Here is a 21,316-nt window from a genome sequence, read left to right on the forward strand (position 1 = left end):
TCACATGGTCAAGGACAGTGAAGTATTAGAAGAGATCACTTAGAAGCTGCAGGGCTTCCAGAGGAGAAAACATCTAAAAACCAGATAGGAAAATTGGACAAGCCAGTTTGGATTGCAGATAAAAGTGCTCCTGTCTTGCTTGGAGCAGAGTTTTTGTGGGATTGCTTTTCATTCCACCTTTCTATGGTTCTATGAGAAGGGTTACCAAACTTCCTGAAAGTGAGAGAGAAGGGAGTAAATGAGGATACAGCAGGTATGCATGAAGAGCAATTGCACTGAAGAGTTGATTTATCTGCAAAAAAATGTCTAGGCTACAAAACAGCGTAGAACCAAAGGAACTGAAGACACGGGAGTGTCTTTAAGAGCCAAGTGATGCTATTAGCAAAAAAAAAAAGGCAGTTTTGAGAAGAGAGTAGTCATAATCATTATTGATGAGCAGGGTATGACTTCTTATCCAAGGAAGGACATTCAGTATCTTGAGCAAAAATGAAGGTGGCAAGAGCAGACTCCAGGATCCAGGGTTCATTTACACTGTGTCTTAAACTAACTGAGGAGTGAACTGGGGAGACAGGTAAATTATGAATTATGAAACTCAAAATATGCTCTTAGCTTTCAGAAGTTGAAAGTGTATCCCACTCGTTTTTTCAGATGACAGTAAGTTGTTCTTATGAATTATTAATACATGGTTAAGCATTTGGTCTTCAATAGCATTCTATAATATTACATAAAATGTAGTACACACATTGGCACTAAAATGTATATCTTTTCAGTAATCTTTGCAAATCATAATGAAATGTTAATTGAGGTCAGATTAGATGTTGGACAGTATAGACCTACATTAATATTGCTAGATGCTAATGCTTGGGTGATAATGTTCTAAATTAAATGTTGATCTGACTCTCCATGACACTATGCAATTTCTTTTGTTTTAATGTATCAGTTGCGACAAGTTCTGGAACACTTGTCTCAGCAGAGCGAAAGCCAGTATCTTAAAATCCTAACAAGTCTTGCTGAAGTTGCTACAACAAATGGTCACAAACTGCTTAGGTAAGTATGAGAGAATCATTAATAGGTTGATAAGCTATCTGGTAGTTACTGCTGCTTAATAGTTTTAATAACTGTCTGATGCTGGGCACATGCTGGAGTAGATGGATCTCATCTGATTCTGTATGACTGTGCCTGTTTAGATAGATCACTGTATTCATGAGGACTTCAGGAGAGAAAGTTGGTGTCCGTGTATAGCTGCTGGCACCTAGAAGCTTGAATTGCAGAGAAGTATATTTTTTGTTCAGTTAGTTTGGGTATGTGAGCTCTGGGAAGAGAAGCTTTTTAGCCACCTATCAATCATTCCTTTTTGTTTCATGCTCTCTTTTTTTCTTCCCTTCCACATCTTTCCTTTTCTGCATGCTTTCTTAGTATTTTCGAGGAGAGTTTTGTTACTTCAGGCACTTTTGTCATATTTGCTGGCTCTGATTGCCTTCCATGGCTACTAATGTATGAAACAAAAAAATTAATCTAGCAGTGTGCTGTCTCAGCAGTCCAAGAAGCAGTTACTCAGGGAAACAAATAAAATAGGCTAACATGTTTTCCTAGTATTCTTTCCTAGTTGTTGTAGCGTCTGTTTGAAGCAGTTTGTGCAAAAAGCCTCATCTGTAATCTGCTGGAACACCAATAACTTTTTACTGTTTTCAAAAGCTAGCAAAATTTACTCTGACCTCTATGCTTTACTAGAAGCTAAGAAAATCTTTACTGAAAGAGGTCAAGAGCTTGGAAGCATGAGTGCAAGTTCCTTACTAACATGTTCTGAATGGTTTAAGAGAGGTTTAAGAGTGTTCTGTAGCCAGAGAGGCCTGTCAGCACAGGTTGTAGAGGAATGAGACTTGGAATGCGTCTTTTCAACTGGGGCCGGGGCCTAGGGAATCCATCAGTTAGATGGACATTAAATAATATATTCTTAGTTTTGGTGCTTTATTTTTTCTTCCCCATCAGCCATGTTAAATTTGGATGGAGCTTGTAGATGGCAGGTCAGAACTCCTAAACAATGCTAGGAAATTCGTGACACCATTAATCACAGTCTTGTTCTGATGGGTGTTCGCCTCGATGAATGAGCATAAAAGACTTAAACCCCTCAAACATTTGGGGTTAAAGTGCATAGACGTATTAACGGCATTTTGTTGCTGCAAAGATAACTTTTTGAAGAACTTTAGCTGTTGTTGGGCTTCAGTGTAATCAGCTTAACTTGTAACACGTTCCTTTTGTCTACAGACATCATTAGAGCCAATACGTCTCCCACAAATAAACTGTGAAGAAATATAAAACCGTTCTGCAGGGAAGAGTTACTTGCTTTATGTGAAGACATTATTAGAAGTTGCGATAGCTGCCTGATATGAGACAGTATTTGTTTCTATTTCAGTATCTTCAGAGATAAATTAAACTGATTGTGTGTTCAGATTTGATTTCTTACTATGACTGTTCCTCTGTATTGAGCAATGCTCCCTCAGTATGGCTCTAGAAACAGTATCATGTGCTGTACTGTCTCTGAATTTGAACTGGTATGTACTCCTGTCCTGCTGCATATGAACTGACTAGCAGAGGCCGAAGACAAGTTGGAAGCTTTGTGTCGTATTGGATGAGCAGGCATTCCAGAGGTGCCTGTACTTAGGGTGTCCTGTGCACTCCTACTGGCCCGCTTCTCTTTGGTACCTTGTAATATGTCACAAGGGAAACTGAATTGTTTTCTTTTTCTGTTACAAGATAAGTTTCACAAAAACCGTATCTCTGTTCTCTCCAATTCTGTTCCCTCTCAGAGGCCTCAGTCTTTACTTCAATTATGTATTTCTCAGTTGCTTTATTATTAACATAACAAGGATGAAGGTAGTATTTGATGAATACAGACCTTTGAACTTGGGGCTCTTTCTGCTCTCTCCTCCTTCCAACGAATAGTACGTGAAATGCACTCTGTACGTGAAAATGTCAAATAATGATACTCTTGCATGGCTGAACTAGTATCATCACATAATTTCCTGGGTGCTAACCTGTGGCCTGTTGCTGTTGGGTTTGTTGTTTAGTTCAGAAGTGTCTAAAGTTGCTTTTTGTAATATTTCTAGCAGGTAGCCGGGGTGCCACCAAGGTTCTGCCTGAGGACTTCTGCCTTGAATACCAGGAAGGAACCTGTTTAAATAGCATTATCTCCTTCACCTCTTTCTAAGAAATAATTGTAGTGTGACATGATTTGGTCTTGCTGGTGCAAATTTGGCCTAGCTGAATGTTTACAAACATGCTAGTGAAAGCTTCAGTAAACTATTAAAAGCACTTTAAGGTTTTCCTATGTATGTGGGTCCTCTTCTTGGAGACCAGGAGATTTAAACAGAAATTTCACCAGGGAACACTGCTGCTGAGGGATGATAAACCTCAGTCATAATGGTGTTTTTTTCAATACTTATCTTCTTGAATTAGCTTTTTGGATTCATAGATACTTCTGGTACATAAGCAAAATTCTTACAAATGCTAATTTGTGGCTGTGACCAGTGCTTCTGTTAATATAATTACAGCTTGCTAAACAGGGGATTTTCTTTACCTTGTTATAAACTTAACATTCTTACTGTTGCACTGTCTGCTCTTTGTGTTCCTTTCTTAGCTTGATTTACTGAAAACTATGCTGTTGAAAGTCTAGATTGTGAAAAGAAAGTTGTACTTTGTATATAAGTTTGGTAAAATTCTTAGTGTGTGGCTTTCTAATATTAACACCTCACTGGCAGTCATTAAAATTGCTGAAAACAAATAGGTCTTTTGCTTTTACCCATGTCATAGTGAGAGTGAAGTCATGAAAAAGGTACTGTGATGTTACAACTAGCTGTATTTCACATTTGTGAATTAACAGATTATTAATTGCAATCAGAGGTTTATAGCATCCTCTAAGGTGTCAGTTTTCTGCTGTATACTGATCTTACAGTTAGAAAGCATGCTTTTAAGATGCAAATACTTTAAGGATAGAATTGAATATGTGCTCACTTATATAGTGTTTATAAATGAGTAGAGTTCAGCAGAAGCTTTAATTGCTTTCAGTTTTTGTTATGTGTTCAAGACAGAAGATCTCTCATACTTGGGGTTTAAGAAGGGAAAACCAAGTTGAGTTTGGAGAATGTTCTGCTTCTGCATGAACTCCTGAGTATCTCATATTCTACATTATATTGGTATTGAGTTCAATGTTGGCTGGTTCATTTAAGATGACACAAACCTTTTAATATATTTATTGGATAAATAAGTAACATAGTAGTGCTTTTATGTAATATTTTAGATTATGTTTCTCTTGAGTAGAAATAGTGCCATCTTTACCATCCTCATCCCTTGTCTGATTGAGGGGGATAATGGGAATTTAGGATCATAGTTAGATGAGGATGGGCTGTGGCAGCATATCTAATTTGTCAGTACACATTTACCATTGGATGCTCTCTTTTCTGGTTTGAAAAATACTTTCATCTGGAAAGTCCAGTTGGTTTCATATGTTGAGATCCTTACTGTAGTAAGTTGAATTTCTTACAGCAGTTCATAAGAAGGGTACATGTGCGTAAAAACAAATGAAGTACTTTGCAAGATATAGATTTTGCTGTTCTTATTTTGCTTCTAGTTAAAATTACGAGTACACATTAGTAAAGTTATAGTGCTTACATTTGACTTTTGCAGGTGCAGGAAATGAAAGTTAAAATTCACTAGGGTTTAAAGGCTAGGTTTTTTTTTTCAGCATGTGTGTCAGACCCTACCATTAGACTGCTTACTCCTTAATATATGAAATTGTTTCATCTAGGAAAAGAAACTTAAATATTCCATTTTTTCCCCCAGCTTGTCAAGTAATTATGAAGCTCAAATGAAGAGTCTCTTAAGGATCGTGAGGATATTTTGCCATGTCTTTCGCATTGGCCCATCCTCTCCCAGTAATGGAAATGACATGGGCTACAATGGAAATAAAACTCCAAGAAGTCAGGTGTTCAAGGTCAGAAAAGTATATGATGTTGTTAGGAAGATAGACGTTAAAGAGATGAATTTCACAAAGCATGCATTCATTAATCAGACATCTCATGAACAGGAAGTAAGTTTGGTTGATGTCCCTATCCCTTCTTAAGTTAAGCTTACCTCTTTGGTTCTCCTTCATTATATTTTTTCCACTGGATTCATTTAACCACTGACGTACATCTCATCTTATGATTTCTGTTTTTTTTCATATTTAATACATTGTTTGTTAGATGTTGAAGGTTGAGTTACCCAGCTGATTTTAGTAAACGTTGTTTTTATTTCTATTATTAAGAGTGTAGTAATCTCAAGATGTGGTGATATTAATATAATAGTTTGTATTAATATAATTTCAAAATTATATTTGGAGATGCATTGGGAGTTCTGATCATTCCGTTTTATCCAGCTTCACGAGGTAAATGGAAATAATTGAATTCTTACTGTCCGTTGTTTTCACTGTGACCGTGAAGTTTTTTCCCAAGTTTTTCTTTATTTCATTATTACATGCTTTGAAACATACCAGCTCTTACTACTACCCTCACAGGATTATTGATTTATAGCTGTTTTCAAACACTTGATTTAGGTGCTTGCCACTTAGATGTTTAATTTCTGAAGGCTTTTTTTATACTTGTTGGTTGAAGAAACCCTCTGTAGAAAATCATAGCTTGCCTTTCTGTAAAGCAGTCCTGGTTTCCTGCATGACACTCAATCTGCATTGGGTATATAACTGACATACTGTTCAGAGCATCTAAATAACAAGAACTGAAAGGTCATCTCTTTTTACCCTTTTCTTCCTCCATACATGGCACAATTCATATCACCAAACTTAGATGCTAGTGATTACATGAGAATTTTCCTTAACCTTTGCATTTCTTCCAGGGTGTTGTGAAAATGATATTTTGAAATTACTGCACTTATGTGATGATATGTATTTATCAGGTTACTGGTAATGACTTTTAAGACAGCTATATTGATAAGGTCATGAAAGATGATACTGTAATTCCAGCTATATGCAGTTAAGTAACTCAGTTTTTATTTAAATTTCTTCTCTTAGAAAGAAGGAAAGCATTAGACTATTTAGAAAACAAGCACAAATATTTGTTTTTCTGATAGCAGAATAGTTTTAATAAGGAATTGACTTATATAATGAAAATAGAACTAGTGCTTGAGTATGAAAAATACTGTGTGCAAAAAGTAAGGCGTTGTACACTGTGCAGTGTAGTGATTGTCGTTTAGAGTTGTTCATCAAAATATGTTGAGCTAGACTGGCACATTGTGAGTTGACCAGATTTCCATTTTCAAAAAAACAAAGCCCTACCCAAATGAAGAGAATAATTGTATCAAAGACAGCATTTTCCAACAGTTTTAATGAAAATTGGTTTAAATATACCAGATTAAATAACAAGCAGATGCTAAATGTGCTTAGTACAGGAACTATCTGCAGTGAGATATTCTGTTACTTTTCTGTGTAGGTATTCTGCTACCTTTTTTTCTTCAAAAAGGGGAAAAAAGATTTCAGTTGTGATTTACAAAGGAAATTGTATTTCAGCAAAATCACTTCTCTGCCCAAACTATTTTGTATGCCGAAAAAATTGTTTCTCAATTTAGTATGGAGTTAAGTCTTGTGCAGTAGACTTACATTATACAACTGGCACAGTTATCCCAGGATATATCAGTAATTCTTAATTCCGTAAAAACAACATTTATGTTTTTAATAAATGAGCAAAATATATGCTACTGTTGCACTAACTAAGAAAATTAAAAAAAATCAGGCTTATTTTAATATTATTATTGCTGTTATTTTATTTATTTATTTTGGAAGTATTAAAACTGAGGCAGACCTGCTTTAGTGCCACTGTTCTCTCTATGATTTTTTTTTTTTTAAGGTTGATTTAAATTTCAAACTCAAAAATACAAAACTGCTGATGAAAACTTACTCTTGTTTGGGAATGCGGCACACAGGTCTGGCAATGCTCAGGTAGTGTCCAGTTGTGGTTGGATTAGCCTGTTCTTCCCTGAATTTACAGTAACTGAGTAGTGGGAGATTAGACATTGCACTGACTCCACTGGGTGACTCCTGTTCTCTCTTACTCCAGCCTTCCCTTTCCTTTTTCTCTTTTGTCTTTTTCTTGAAAACCTGGTTGTGATGGTCCCTTTTACCTTTTGTGACGAGGGAAAAAAATCCCACTATATCTCTTGATTATTACAATGGTATGGAGGCTACTCGAAGACCTGGCAGTTGTTATGTCTTCTTTGACACCAGTAATTGCATGTGGGACATGCATGTCAGTGACAAAGAACTCCTTTACTGGTTTTTGCTTTATTTAAGATTTCTTGAATATAGGTTGTGTAACTGTTTAGTACAGAGCATTAAGGAAACCACAGCGATTGCTGCTCCAGAACAGGAGTTAAATCCATATTCAAAAAGTCAACATGGAACTTAAAGATGTACTTCATAACTCCTTTTCAAAAGCTGATGCCAAAACATACTTTAGCCAGTATAAGAAACGAAGAAAAACTTTTGTCTTTTAATGCTGATTGAACATATTTTCAAGAGTTGTCACTGTAATCTAGCTTGGAAATGAGTGAATGTGTGTATGTATCTTAACCTGAGGCTACTGAGGAATGTTAGTGCTTCACAAGGACAGGAATATCACAGGACTATCTTTGCTTTATGGAAGTTCCCTCTATGCAACTTGGTCAATTCAGGCCTATCCAGATGCTCTAAAGTGGAAACACTTGCTAATTAAGGCACATTATTGTACTGATATTGGAAGAAACAAAATAGTCATTGACTTTTGACACCCAATCTTGAAATAAGCTACTACTAGCTCAAATGAGATCCTACCAGTGAGAAACTTTACGAATAGTAATTTTAACCAGGTTTACCTGTATTACTTCTTCATGTATTGCTTTTCCAGTTGCTGTTCAGTATGATCACATTTTAGGGGAACTTGCCGCAAAATCTCCTTGTCTGGTTGAACAAAGTTTGGAAACCCATGGCATTTTCCCCTTATATATTTTATATATACATATATTATGCTATTCTCTTCTAGAATTGAATTGACTTCTCTACAGTGACACAGTCACTTCATGGACTAGTCACATCTGGCTCCCTGTGTCTTAAAAGACTCTGTTACCTGGCAAAATATTTTGCTCCAGTGTTGCAGTTTCAATATGGGTTTGATTTCTAGTGTCTTGCTTTCTAGATGGGTAAAAAGGAAGGCGTTGCAAAACTAAATCCTTGCATTTGAGGGACGAGGGGTGCAGCTGTAAAAGCTTGGTACTTGATCCGACTCAGTTCTATAATTCCAAAGAAACTTTTCTGAAATGAGATAGGAAAACTGAAGGTTGATTGGAGGTCTGTGTTTAATATATCGTTCATGGTAAGAATCGACAGAAGGATGACAACTTGTAGTTTTGAAAAAGTGTTGGTAATGATTTATGTCCGTATTACACTTCAAAAGGTCTGATTATGTATGCTAACATAAAATGTGGACAGTCATGGATATGGAGGTTGTGGCCAATATTTAGAGAAGTACTTTATATCCTGCAGTTAGACTAGAAAAAAAGAATGTGAAATGTTGAAGTTGCTATGCTTGACTACACTTTTGAATGCATTTGTGATCAAAATCTGTGAAAAGCTAGCTTTGGAAAAAACGAATCAGCTGTAAGAGTTCTGAAAGGCATGCTAAGTCTGTGGGAAATAAAAGATAAAACACAAGATATCAGTGGAAAAACGGTGTCTGACAAACTAGGCATTGCAAAGTTTGGGAGAAGAAAACTACGTATTAGTATTTTAGTAAATACCTAGTTTCTTGTAAGTTACATGTTAAGAACACAGATGCGTTTTAATTCTTCCATATATTTAATTAATCATTTTTTCCATTAGAAAGCTATTCTGCATTTTTGTTTTGTGCTGAAGATCTGCCAGGCAGGCCCTGGGAAGAAGCTGGCTTGATCCTGCATGGGAGACATTTTGTAGAAAATGGTACCTCCACTGGAGGTATTGACATCGCCATCTGGAGAAATGTTTGGTCACCAGGAGTACAAGGATTGAATAATGCATGTCATACAACATATTAAGTAAAGCCTACCATTTTTAGAGATCAGACTGGCTTTCCCCAAAATTTCTCTTGGGAAGCATAACAATAAATTCTTAATAATATACTTCAAACCCAGAATTTTTTAATACACAGCTTTTATGAGAAGTAATTTATTGTATATTAAATGCATGCTGTTATTAGGTGTACTGACTACAGGTAGTGTAGACTTCTGGTACAGTGTGCTGTGAATAGCTCTTAATTTTCAAAGGCAAGTTTAGAAGATAACATGATTTTCAATATCTGCTAAGACTTTGAATGTTTTAAATGGTGAAAATTGTTGATGCAACAGTAATATATGGAAAAACTAATGTATTTAGAAGTTAACTCTTACTTCTGGAATGCTATGAAACACTTGAGTCAGAAGTGCTTTCCTGTAGGATACAAACCGCTGTGCGCACTGGACAGGTACCAGTACAGGTTAGACGTGGACCTGCTGGAAAGCAGCATTGCAGAGAAGGACTTGGGGGTTCTGGTTGAGAACAGGTTGACCATGAATCAGCAATGTGCCCTTGTGGCCAAGAAGGCCAATGGTCTCCTGGGGTGCATTAAGAAAAGTGTGTCCCCCTCTATTCTGCCCTGGTGAGACCGTATCTGGAGTGCTGTGTCCAGTTCTGGGCTCCCCAGTTGAAGAAGGACAAGGAATTATTGGAGGGAGTCCAGCCGCAGGCTATGAAGATGATTATGAACCTAGAGCATCTTTCTTGTGAGGAGAGACTGAGAGAGCTGGGTCTGTTCAGCCTGGAGAAGAGAAAGCTGAGAGGCATCTCATAAATGTTTGTAAATTTCTCAAGGGTGGATGTCAAGAGGATGGGACCAGACTCCTTTCAGTGGTGCCCAACAATAGAATGAGGGGCAGCGGGCACAGACTGAAGCACAGGAGGTTCCATCTGAATACAAGGAAAAACTTATTTACTTTGAGGGTGCCAGAGCACTGGAACAGGCTGCCCGAAGAGGTTGTGGAGTCTCTGTCTCTGGAGACATTCGGGGCCCACCTGGACACATTCCTGTGTGATCTGCTCTGGGTGAACCTGCTTTAGCAGGTGGATTGGACTAGATGATCTCCAGAGGTTCCTTCCAACCCCAACCATTCTGTGATTCTGTGGTTCTGTATGCTTGTGAAATGTCCTGTAAGCACCATTAAGGGACAGTCAGCCCTCAAGTTTTTTTTAAATATTCATGAGAAATACACAGGTTTCTCAGCCCTTTCTCTCCTCTGTAGTAGGCCTGCACTTCAGACCAAATGTGTAATGTTGGAATTGTACCAGTTTTCGATTATGTTGCTTTTAAGCTGCTGGTAGTGAATAAAGAGTGACTTCGTTACAATAAAATAAAATGTATGTCTTCAAAAATTGATATGTGATTCTGCTGATACTTTGTTTTGTTTCATAAAGCTAGGTATTAGTGACCCTTATTTTGAGACATCTGGGGTACTATCAAAATGAGCCGTATGAGCTCACACTGTGCATAAAGCACATCTTCCTAGGTATGTGCATGCATCTGAATCTCAGCAGTGTTGTCTGGGTTTTGCTTCATCCACCCAGTAGAAGTTTCTTTGACCAGGGCCTTAAAAAAGAACTGACATTCTTATTCTGGAGATTCAACCTGTGTATTATTTGACTACAGTAGTCAGGCAGTGACATAACAACCATGTGGCCAAACTCTGTTAAATAGTTCAGTGCTTCACTCTTTCTAAATTATTTTATCTTTATTCCATCTGCTGCTTGATTATTTTCCTTATATATGAAATTTTCTCTTTGTGCTCTTTAGATACAAGTACAGAATTTGAGTATTTGTCTCACGACTTCTAAAGGATCATTTAAAGCTTTTAAATATGCGTGATATTTATTTGCCTTAAGAGGATCATCACATCATTAATATTATCTGATGTCAACATGTTCATTTTTTATCTGTTTTTTGCATGTGTTTATTGCAGCCACTGGAACTGCTGTGGCATTCTCTAGATGAATGGCTCGTTCTTATAGCCACAGAGCTGATGAAAAACAAAAGAGACTCTGCCAACATTACTTCTATTTTATTGAAACAAAAAGGACCAGATCACCAGGATGCTACTCCTCTGACTTCCTTTGCCACTGCAGGAACTGAGGGCAGAACAGAACTATCCACTGATGCTGGCGAGTCTAAAACATACGATGTTGCTGGGAAGCAGGAAGCTTGTGCTGATTGCCAGGATGTTATCTCCATGACAGCAAACAGGCTAAGTGCTGTCATTCAAGCCTTTTATATGTGCTGCTCCTGTCAGATGCCTCAGGGGTAAGGAAAGGATCCTGTTCGTTACCTACACTGTTACCATTTTAACATCGTATGTTCTTTCTTGGAAGAATGTTTGTGCTGACCAGATGATATTAGTGAAAGGCAAGGGTATGCTTTTTTAATGCTTTCACTAGTTCAATTATTTGAATGCTTTTTTTCCCCAGCTTTAATGGCACCAAACAGCACAGCGAATTTTTATAGTACTGCTGCCTATGGCCATAGCTGCATTGTGACAGATTTCATATTGAATGTCTAAAGGCTCTTTGTAATCACATGTAATACTTGCTGGTGATGTAACTTTAACCTTTTGAAACTTAGCAGTTATTGCTGTTGGTTCTTAATGTGAAATTATCCCTGAGTTTAATGTGATTATCCAAAAAGAACCATAAGCTCAGAAAAAAAAAAAAAAGTGAATTATCTTTTTTGTATGAAAATGCCAGCTGAGGCAAAACTTCTTCGGCTATACTGCAGAAGTTTATAACAAGGAGAGCTGAATCTCACCATAACACTCACTTGGAATCCTGTCCCTGGCTGTCACAAACATGGTTTAATGTGGGACAGGTGCTACAACTTAGGTCAATGTAATACCATCAGTGTCTGTTTAAAAAAGAAAAAAAGTGTGTCCACTGTACCTGCGGTCTTAGTCTGTCCAAGACTGTTATGGATTATATTTGTGAACTTGCAAGGAAAGGATCCTTTGACCCTCTTGAGGGTTAGGTAAGTATGGTGATATTACAAGCTCACTGAGGAGTCTGGAAGTGAGGTTGCCAGTACATGACAACTCTTGGTTCTTCCCAGCCACTGGAAGGGTTTTTCTTTCTCTACCAAACCTAGTGGAATAAAAGTTTTCGAGTTGATGAATACCATTTATCTGGGGCACACTCCTCTGTGGACACTCTGGAAGATGATCTGGGGATCAGCACATTCCACAAGCACTTCAGTACTTTCGTGTTCCCTTGAAATCTCCATCAAACCTTACTAAGATAAAATGCCAGAAAAGTATTATTTACAGCAGACAGATGAAAGGTAGAAAAGATTATAGAATTATAGAATCGTGGAATGTCCTGAGTTGGAAGGGACCCACAAGGATCATCAAGTCCAACTCCTGTCCGTGCATATGACAACCCCACAGTTCACACCATGTGTCTGAGGGCATTGTCCAGTCTCTTCTTGAATTACTGTCAGGCTTGGGGCCATGACTATGTGATTAAGTAAATTTCCCCCTGCCCCGGCCTTTATCTTTTTATACCAGGATTCAATTGCAGAGGTGACTGTCGCCATGTGTCCAGGTGACTTAGTGATGGGTCTTGCCCAATGAGCCTGTCTGTCCCTCTGCATAATCTACACTTCAGGTTAGGGAGAGGCCCCATGGATGCTACTTAAGTTTAATTGGGATTTGTTATCATTTGTTACTACTCTTCTCTTTAGTGACCAATGATGGAACCTGAGGGGATGACAGGAACATGTGCCAGGGGAGGTTTAGGTTGGACATTAGGAAAAGGTTCTTCACCCAGTGGGTGGTAGAGCACTGGAACAGGCTCCCCAGGCAGGTGTCATGGCCCCAAGCCTGACAGTGTTCAAGAAGAGACTGGACAACACTCTCAGACACATGGTGTGAACTGTGGGGTTGTCATATGCAGGGACAGGAGTTGGACTTGGTGATCCTTGTGGGTCCCTTCCAACTCAGGACATTGTATGATTCTGTGATCATAAAAATTAGGAGACTATGAACTGTTTCAGTGACAACTGAGAGAACTCCCTGGGATACAGGTAAGTAAAGCAGAGCACACCTGAGTTCTGTGTTGCTTTAGGGCTTTTCAGAACTGCGTAGAGAAGTACAGGCATCTGAGACTTACTCTGTTTTACTGAAGTTTTCACGTTAATAGGAGTAAATGGCACAATGGTGTACTTCAGTACTGCTGCCATCTTCAAATAACATTTGAAATTATAACAAATTACATTTTCAGACAAAATAAATTAAAATAGCTTTAATTTTAGATTTGAGTATCTTTATATTTAATGGAGGAGAGTAAAGAAAGCTTGTTGTTTTCTGTTGTTCCTAATATTCATAAAATAAAGGTGGCATTTCATGCCTAAATAGAAAATGAGCTAGTTGACATACGAAATACTGATGTTATTTTCTTTTACTTGCCATGATAGCTTTTCTTTTGCAAATGCTGTTATTGAATTTAGGTGTTCTTTATTAATATACTGAAACACAGTGTTCCAAGTTTTCATCATGAAAACTGACAAGTGTGTTCAAAGTTTTGTTCCTCTTCTCTGTATATTGCATCTTACAAGCTTCTGTGGCAATCTACAGGGATAGAAAGTTCATTTCCTTTCAGGGAGCTCTCTTTTAGTAGTTTAATACTTCCAGACCGTCAGTCAGAGCAGAAGTGTGTTTAAAATGTTTATATTTGGTTTTTGGAAGATCTTATTTTCTTGTAAGGTTATTTCCTTCTGATCGTTTTCCTCACCACAGTTTACAAGGTGCATGGTGGGAGTTTTATTCAATGAACAAAAATATAGAGCAATGTGCATATCATGTACATTGTGCATATAATATCAGTCCTTCCAAATATGTACTTCCGTTGTTGTATTGAAAGCTAGGAGGATTCAACAGAAAAATGTGTATTTTTATTATTTTGAGCTCTTCTTTGTTCATATTGTTTATAACAATGATTAGGTTGCTTGACCACCTTGATTATTGGCATTTTTGCCCTTCTGTTATTTTATTATGAAATCTGAATGCTGCTGAGTATTTAATTTCATGATAGACTAGTTAAAAACATCAGTTTCTATTTGCATAGTATTTTATTAAAAAAATAAAATGTGACAATTTCTGTAATTCAAATTATTTTCAGTTTCATTAACCAAAAGCATGTTATGATTTTCTTTGAACAGGATGACATCACCTCGTTTTATAGAATTTGTCTGTAAACATGATGATGTCCTTAAGTGTTTTGTTAACCGGTAAGCTTCAGGAATTTTTTTTCCCCAAAATAATTCAAACTCATGTATTTTTCTTCTTACTGTGTTGTATTTTTAGGGTATTGTGACATACATACCATATGCATTTCAATGGTCCTGCAGAATTTGAGGGAGTGTATATTAATGATTAAGAGCTCAGGCTTAAATGAGTTCTTCTGTGTATGTAGGTGATTCTTTTGTAAGATCCTGTGGGATTTTATGAACAAAATATTTTTCACAGAGCAACAGGATAATTTTCTTAACAGATTCTTTCTTCATCTTTGTTCACAATAAAGCCTTCCCATTTGAGGCAGATGATTTTCATTCTTCCTCCAATGTATTATACTTAGCGACTTCTTAAAGGAGTCTGAACCATCTTTGTACGCGTAGCCTTTTCCCAGTTCTTCTGGAACTGCCCAGTTTACAACCTCGCTTCTGTCTGGAGAGCTGCATGTAATCCTTCATGTTCAGAGCATGAGGTAGTATAAGTCTTTTGGAAAACATTACAAAATAGAAGAGACTATTGAAGCTTTTCTGCACGACTAATTGCATTTTTCTCTTTATGTAGACTTCTTGTATCATGAAGCATTATTTTTAGATCTCTAACTAATGGGCTTCTAACCTGTTTTTCTTTCAGAAATCCCAAAATAATATTTGATCACTTTCATTTTCTTCTTGAGTGTCCTGAACTAATGTCCAGGTTTATGCACATCATAAAAGCTCAAGTAAGTGTCAGGAGATGCAAAGTTACAACTTCTATGAATATAAAGAGCATGTTCTGTTTAAAAATAATAATATTTAAAAAAAATCCAAGAACAAAGTGTGACCTCCAGTGTTTCTGAATCTGTGATGTTAAAAGATTAAACAGATATTGCAGACAGATTTCTGTACTTCTAAAGTCTTAAATTTTATGTGTAAGTCCATTTGAGGTGACCTATGTTACAAGACTTATAAGTCCAACTTTCAGTTAAACAGACATAACTTTCTATTATTGAATCTATTTGTGCACATCTGATAGATTAAGCTTTACAATGCTGTGCTTTTTCCTTAATTGGCTTACATTTTGAGACAAACCAGAGGATAAATACAGCACTTTTAATTGATTTGGCCATAGCTGATTACAAGGTTTTTGTTTGTTTGTTTTTGTTCTTTGTGTGTTTTTTTTTTTAAATTTGTTTTGTTTGTTTTGTTTTTTAGTAAAATCCTGATGTCTTCCATACCCTAAACTCACTTTTCAGTTTCACTGAAAAGTTATTCTATAATTGTTATTCTAGGGAAGCTACTGTAGTTAAGTGGGAAAATTAGCGAGCAAACCCCTGTATGGAAATCTGCTGCTTTATGTAACACTGTAGTGTTAAGCATCTGCCACATTTTCATCACTGACCATTAAAAAAATTCTGATTGTCTACATGCAGCTCAGAGACAGAACTGTGTATTTGTTTTTTTACAAATGAGGATCATCTTTGGGCGATAAGTTCTCCTGGAACTCCTTCATTTAGCACACACTGTTATACTTTTTCTTTGTTCTCTAATAGAAAGGTTCCTTACATTAAAATATTTTGGTCAAAGAAATAAATTACTGAAAACAAAGGTGAAAGTCTTCTAAGCAACCACTTCCCACCCCCAGAATGTTGTAGAGTGTGTTCCAAAAGCTTTCTTTCTCTTGTTGTAAACAGTACTGTATCTTTATTTTTAGATACACATTGGTTTTGGTAATCTCATTTCATTTTTAGGACATGGTGTAGGTGTATTGTTTAATCATTCTTTGGTTGAAATGTGTGTTTTTGAAATTCATTACCGATGAATAGTGAAGAGACCCTCAGAACTGATACCCTATTTGTTAGATCAAATACAGGTACGTGCTGTGAATCGTGATAGATGAGAGAGGCTGTACTTGTGTCATATCTGTCTCAGAACTGCAAAATGTCAGTCTAAATACGGAGTCAAGCCAGGGCCTTCTCACCTTGAAATTGCTCTGGAAGGTTTCTGGTTCCTTTGGACTGTTTCTTATTGCAAATGATCTTTAGTGCAAATATGAGTAGTTTGTATTGTGCTTCTCCGCTCAGCTGTGGTTGATTATCAGTAGTGTGGAAGAAGCCAGGGACTGACTTCTTGTCTAGATTCCTTCCTCCCCTGTCCTGGAAGGACTTTTGTTGTTTTTTTCTCCTGTGTGATGAGATCCAATAGCTATTTCTGCGTAACTGGTGGTCCAACCTTTCTGCATACCAGACTTCAGCAAACACTCAAGGTCACGTCTAGTTCTTTCCTCTTCCCAAAATAACATATATCCTGTTGAGGTTGCACTGAGTAACTCTCTGCCCATCTCAAAAGTGAGTTGAGAAGTATGCATAACCATTTTCCAGTCATGCTCATGAGAGACAAATTATTCACTTGAATGCATGTATATAATATGGTTTACCTCTTGTTTTGCAGCCATTTAAAGATCGCTGTGAATGGTTCTATGAACATCTGCATGCTGGGCAGCCAGATTCGGACATGGTGCACAGGCCTGTAAATGAAAATGACATCCTTTTGGTTCACAGAGGTATTGTGTTACAAATGGAATTAGTATATCATTGAAATATATTGAATTATAACAAATTAATTGTTGCTTCGTATTTAGATTCTATTTTTAGGAGTAGCTGTGAAGTTGTGTCTAAAGCAAATTGTGCAAAACTAAAGCAAGGGATTGCTGTGAGATTTCATGGAGAAGAAGGCATGGTGAGTAAAACGGCATGGTTTTCCTTTATGGTATTTATATATGAATATTAATTCTCTTTCACAAATATTGTTTTGAACTAAATCCTAATATAAAATAACTTTTATACTTTATTAAAAAATGTGTGGTTATCCAGCGTAACTTTGTGCAGTGAAAGTTCTGTGTACTAATGTGTTTTATTCTTTTGACATCCAGGGACAGGGTGTGGTGCGTGAGTGGTTTGATATCTTATCCAGTGAAATAGTTAACCCAGATTATGCCTTATTTACCCAGTCAGCTGATGGTACGTTTCTGCCATTTTTTTTTCCTAATTTTAGGGTGTTGTCTTTTATAAAAGCATTTTTATAATTCAAGAAAAAAGTAACTGGTTTCAGAATATAAGGTTGTTACTCTTTAAAGGTAATACTGATGGAACTGATCTCATGTACAGACAAGTGATTTTTGTACATTTTTATAAATGATGAAATACAGATGAAATATTTTCTTAATTTGAAGTTTCCTTGATTTTTTGTCTGCTCTTTTATAAGAGGAACGTGAGTTGTTAGTTTTGATGAGTCCATAGTATTTCTGCCTGGTAGTTGAAGGACTTAACGCTTTGAGAGCAGTATAGAAAGTGTTTTCCTTTCTTCTGCATCTGCAAGAGAACTGTGGAGGTATTCCTTTATTTTGTTTTAGAAATCCAGAATTTCAGTCACTTAATTTTGTGGTAAAACCAGATGCTGATCTCCACAGGTCTACCTTGTATTTGACTTTTGGATGCTTCATATAAAGCAAATCTTTATCAGTAAAAGATTTTACATCATCGTCAGTGATAAATGTTTTGCTTTCTACTTACAAAGTCTTGGGAAGTGGCAAGGAATTCAGGCAACAGTAGAGACATAGAAGAGTTCCTGAAAGTTAAAAGGAAACGTTCAGGAATGTCTGTTTGAGGTGGTCTTTTCCAAGGAGACCAAGACTGGACTGTCTTCATCTGGCTGGAACCAGGTGGAGGGAAGTAGATGGATACTGATATTTCTGCTGAGCATGATCGCAAGTTGATAGAATCATGACCCATTATAGTGAGCAAAAAATGCATACAACAATATAGCAAGATGGAGGACCAAATTTAGCAGATCATGATTACCCATATGTTGATGATAATTATTTCAGAGTGGTACCTCGGAGAGTGGCTAAGCGGTTTCATTGTAATGATAATAGGATGTCGTTACATTCTGATACATTTCTTTCTAACATCTTTTTGGTGTAAGCAAAAAACCTCAGTCAATCTTCCAGAACCCCGAAATAAAACTCTTTCAGTGGCCTCAGATGTTAGTGTATTTGATAAATACGAACTTCATTTAAAAAACCCAAACAAGTAAGCCACAAAACATGAAAATATTTTTATTTTATAGGAACTACTTTCCAGCCCAACAGCAACTCTTCTGTAAATCCAGATCATTTGAACTACTTCCGTTTTGCAGGCCAGATCCTGGGGCTAGCTCTGAATCACAGGCATTTGGTGAACATCTACTTCACAAGGTCATTCTACAAACACATTCTTGGTATGTTTTTGATTAAAATCCTGTTTATTAGCCATAACAGTTGTCTGAACAGTAAACCTTTTCCTTTTGTACTTGTGTGTGTGTGTTAAAAATGAAAAGTCTTGGAAATGAATGTCTCGCTCATCTTTTATGTACAACAGCATCACAACATAATACGGTAATAATGACTATTCCAGCTTGATCCTCTCTTAGGAACTGTTATAGCTGCAAAATATAGAAATATATTAGCAAAACTGTGGGAATTTTGTACAGTTAGCAACTTTTAATAAAATAGCTAATCTTTCAATTTATATTTGAATATGAATCTAAAATTAAAAACAAGGAAGGCATCATTAATCTGTCTAAAGCATAATCATATAATTTAGTTGCCTTTATTGTTGCTGACTAGGAATGCCTGAAAGGCTGACTAGTGCAGCCAATTGTTTTTATGGTGTATGCAATTCTTTGCGTCACAGTTGTGAAATTAATCTGTCCTGCCATGTAGTGTCATTCTTGAGAAATGAAAATAATCATTCCCTAGTTAACTCAGGACAGACTTACAAAGTTGATAACGTTTAGAAACTCTGGCAAAAATTTGTTAGACGTTCTTTATTATGCCTGCAGTTCTTCAGTCATGTAATGTTTTAACAAGGTGAACCCATTCTGTTGCGAAACTCCTTGTCTACCCACTCCAACAAATACTGCTTATTTCCTGAAACAGTGTTTGAGAACCAGTGCCTGTTCATCCTGTCTCCTTCCTGAGGAAAGTTAAATTCATACACTTACGGTAGCGTTCAATGGTAGCATTGGTCAGAAGTATTTATAAAAATGTAACTTTTTGATAGAGGAGGACCACTGTTAACTGGTGGTATCTGTGGTCTAGGACTCTTCTTTGAGAACTTTTGTGCCTCTTGATTTTGTTGAACATGCTGCCCCTGTTTTACATTGTCATGAAAAGATTTTCCTTTTGCATGAAGATGTGCTGGAAGGGTAAATTCCCTTTGCGTTCCTGTTACTCCTCTAAGTACATAAATTCCTTTGCAGCTGCATGCACAATTTCCTTGGTGTTTAAGCACTATTCTTTAATATTATTTGAAAGTATAAGATTGCTTGGTTTTGGAAGTTTTACTTTTCCTCCAGAACCACTCCTTACTTTAAGACCTAGCAAGATTTTCAAGGGATTGTTTGCATGTCATTCTGTTTCTGTGTAGTCAATTCCGTCTACCTGCCTATCTTCCTGTCTGTCTTCCTGTGTTGTTTTCTGAGTCCAGGACAAATCAACTCTGAACTTCAGATTTGCTGTTTCTCTTCCTTGCAAGTGTAAGGAAACACTGTTGCAGTTTGGTGCAGCCGCAGTCCTCTTTGTCAAGATCTTGACAACAGGTTGCATTTTACTTTTCTCCCTCAGTACTGCTTTCTGCTGCGGGAGAGTGATTGTGCACTGGACAGGAGGCAATGGATCAGCCGATCTGAAGCAGCACCATGTTGGCAGTGCTTCATTGAGCTTCCCTAATCATTGATCTTTACAGAGGAAAGTAGTTCGAAAGTAGACATATCTTTCTTTGTGTGGCACAATTTAACACTGACTTAAGGGTTGGCCTCTGACATCAAGAAATTCTCCTGTGTGAGCAGAAGAATGACACTCACAGGCTAATCAACATTGATGTATTCACAAATTATAAAAGCATATTTCTCTGCTGTTCAGTGACACCTGAAGAATAGTCAATTTTTGCTCTTGTCACATCTTTTGCAAATGACTACTAATGAATTTGGGTTCTTTTCTAGTTCGAGTTGTGATTATATACTGGATTTGTTGGTTTCTGAAATGACAAGATGACCTATTGTTTACTTTTTTGTTTGTTTTCCTTCTTTTCATTTTGCTAGAGTTACTATTGCAAACCAAACAGTAATGAGTAGTCTCTGTTACCAAGATCTCACCAGTCCCTCTTAGTAAGGTCTTGTCATTCTGTTGAACAGACATCCTGGAACTCTCTAGAGGTTTGTGCACATTCAGCTTCTTTAAGTTCAAAAGGTTCACAGGTTTTATCACTACTTGTTATTTGTCAGAGACAGAGTAGTTACTTTTTTGTCTCAATCACAGTGGTTTATTTAAACCCTTCCAAAACTTTTTCCATCAGCTTTGTGCACCTCCTCTCGTCTTGCTTAAGGAACCCAAGTTGCACAGCAGCAGAATGCTCCTGAGGAGTTTTTGGTTTATTTTTGTTTCAGGTTTAGCTATGGGTTATGCTAACTGTTGTTCTTGCCAGATACCAGTTACCAGGTTACAGACACAGAGACTCCCTTCAGCTACTAATCAGGCCTGAAGTAATGGAGTAAGAAATCCTTTGAAGCCTGAGACCGTTTCCATTCCTTTGGTTTCTCACCTTGCACTGAGATTCTCGTTTTTTGTAGCTTTTCCTGTTGGTGGTGCTGAATCTACCAGTTGCATGGTAAGACTGCCTGTATCTGAGGAACAGTGTGAATCCCTTTCATATGAACTATTCTCTTTAGTCGACAGACATGATGTGGCAGTGCCTTAATTAGAAGCTGAAACCTGTGTGAACAAATGTGGCTACTTTTCTGAGACTTGGGTAGGTGCATCACCTTTTTTCACTGTGTTGAACTGAGATCTTTCTGTGACAGTGTCTGGTACACAAGGAAAGATCACCAAGTTAAGTGATTACCCAGCTAACACACAACTAATCTACTTTGTGAGATGTTAG

At 37.1% G+C, this 21,316-nt stretch overlaps 1 protein-coding gene across 5 annotated transcripts in view; it reads left to right on the forward strand.

The window, feature by feature from the left end:
- The window catches only part of HACE1 (HECT domain and ankyrin repeat containing E3 ubiquitin protein ligase 1), a 51,726-nt gene that overhangs the window by 15,535 nt on the left and 14,875 nt on the right, over nt 1-21,316 (forward strand). For 3 of the 5 annotated variants that reach the window (XM_071806693.1, XM_065834487.2, XM_071806695.1), the window contains 9 exons: nt 941-1,047; nt 4,840-5,086; nt 11,047-11,384; nt 14,289-14,357; nt 14,992-15,079; nt 16,788-16,899; nt 16,978-17,075; nt 17,269-17,356; nt 18,465-18,614. In XM_071806693.1, coding sequence (XP_071662794.1) covers nt 941-1,047; nt 4,840-5,086; nt 11,047-11,384; nt 14,289-14,357; nt 14,992-15,079; nt 16,788-16,899; nt 16,978-17,075; nt 17,269-17,356; nt 18,465-18,614 — 1,297 coding nt within the window. The remainder of the gene's footprint in view (nt 1-940; nt 1,048-4,839; nt 5,087-11,046; nt 11,385-14,288; nt 14,358-14,991; nt 15,080-16,787; nt 16,900-16,977; nt 17,076-17,268; nt 17,357-18,464; nt 18,615-21,316) is intronic. The other 2 variants (XM_071806694.1, XM_065834488.2) reach the window with 1 other exon arrangement.

This window comes from Patagioenas fasciata, chromosome 3, assembly GCF_037038585.1.
Source record: "Patagioenas fasciata isolate bPatFas1 chromosome 3, bPatFas1.hap1, whole genome shotgun sequence".
NCBI classification, from domain to species: Eukaryota; Metazoa; Chordata; class Aves; order Columbiformes; family Columbidae; genus Patagioenas; species Patagioenas fasciata.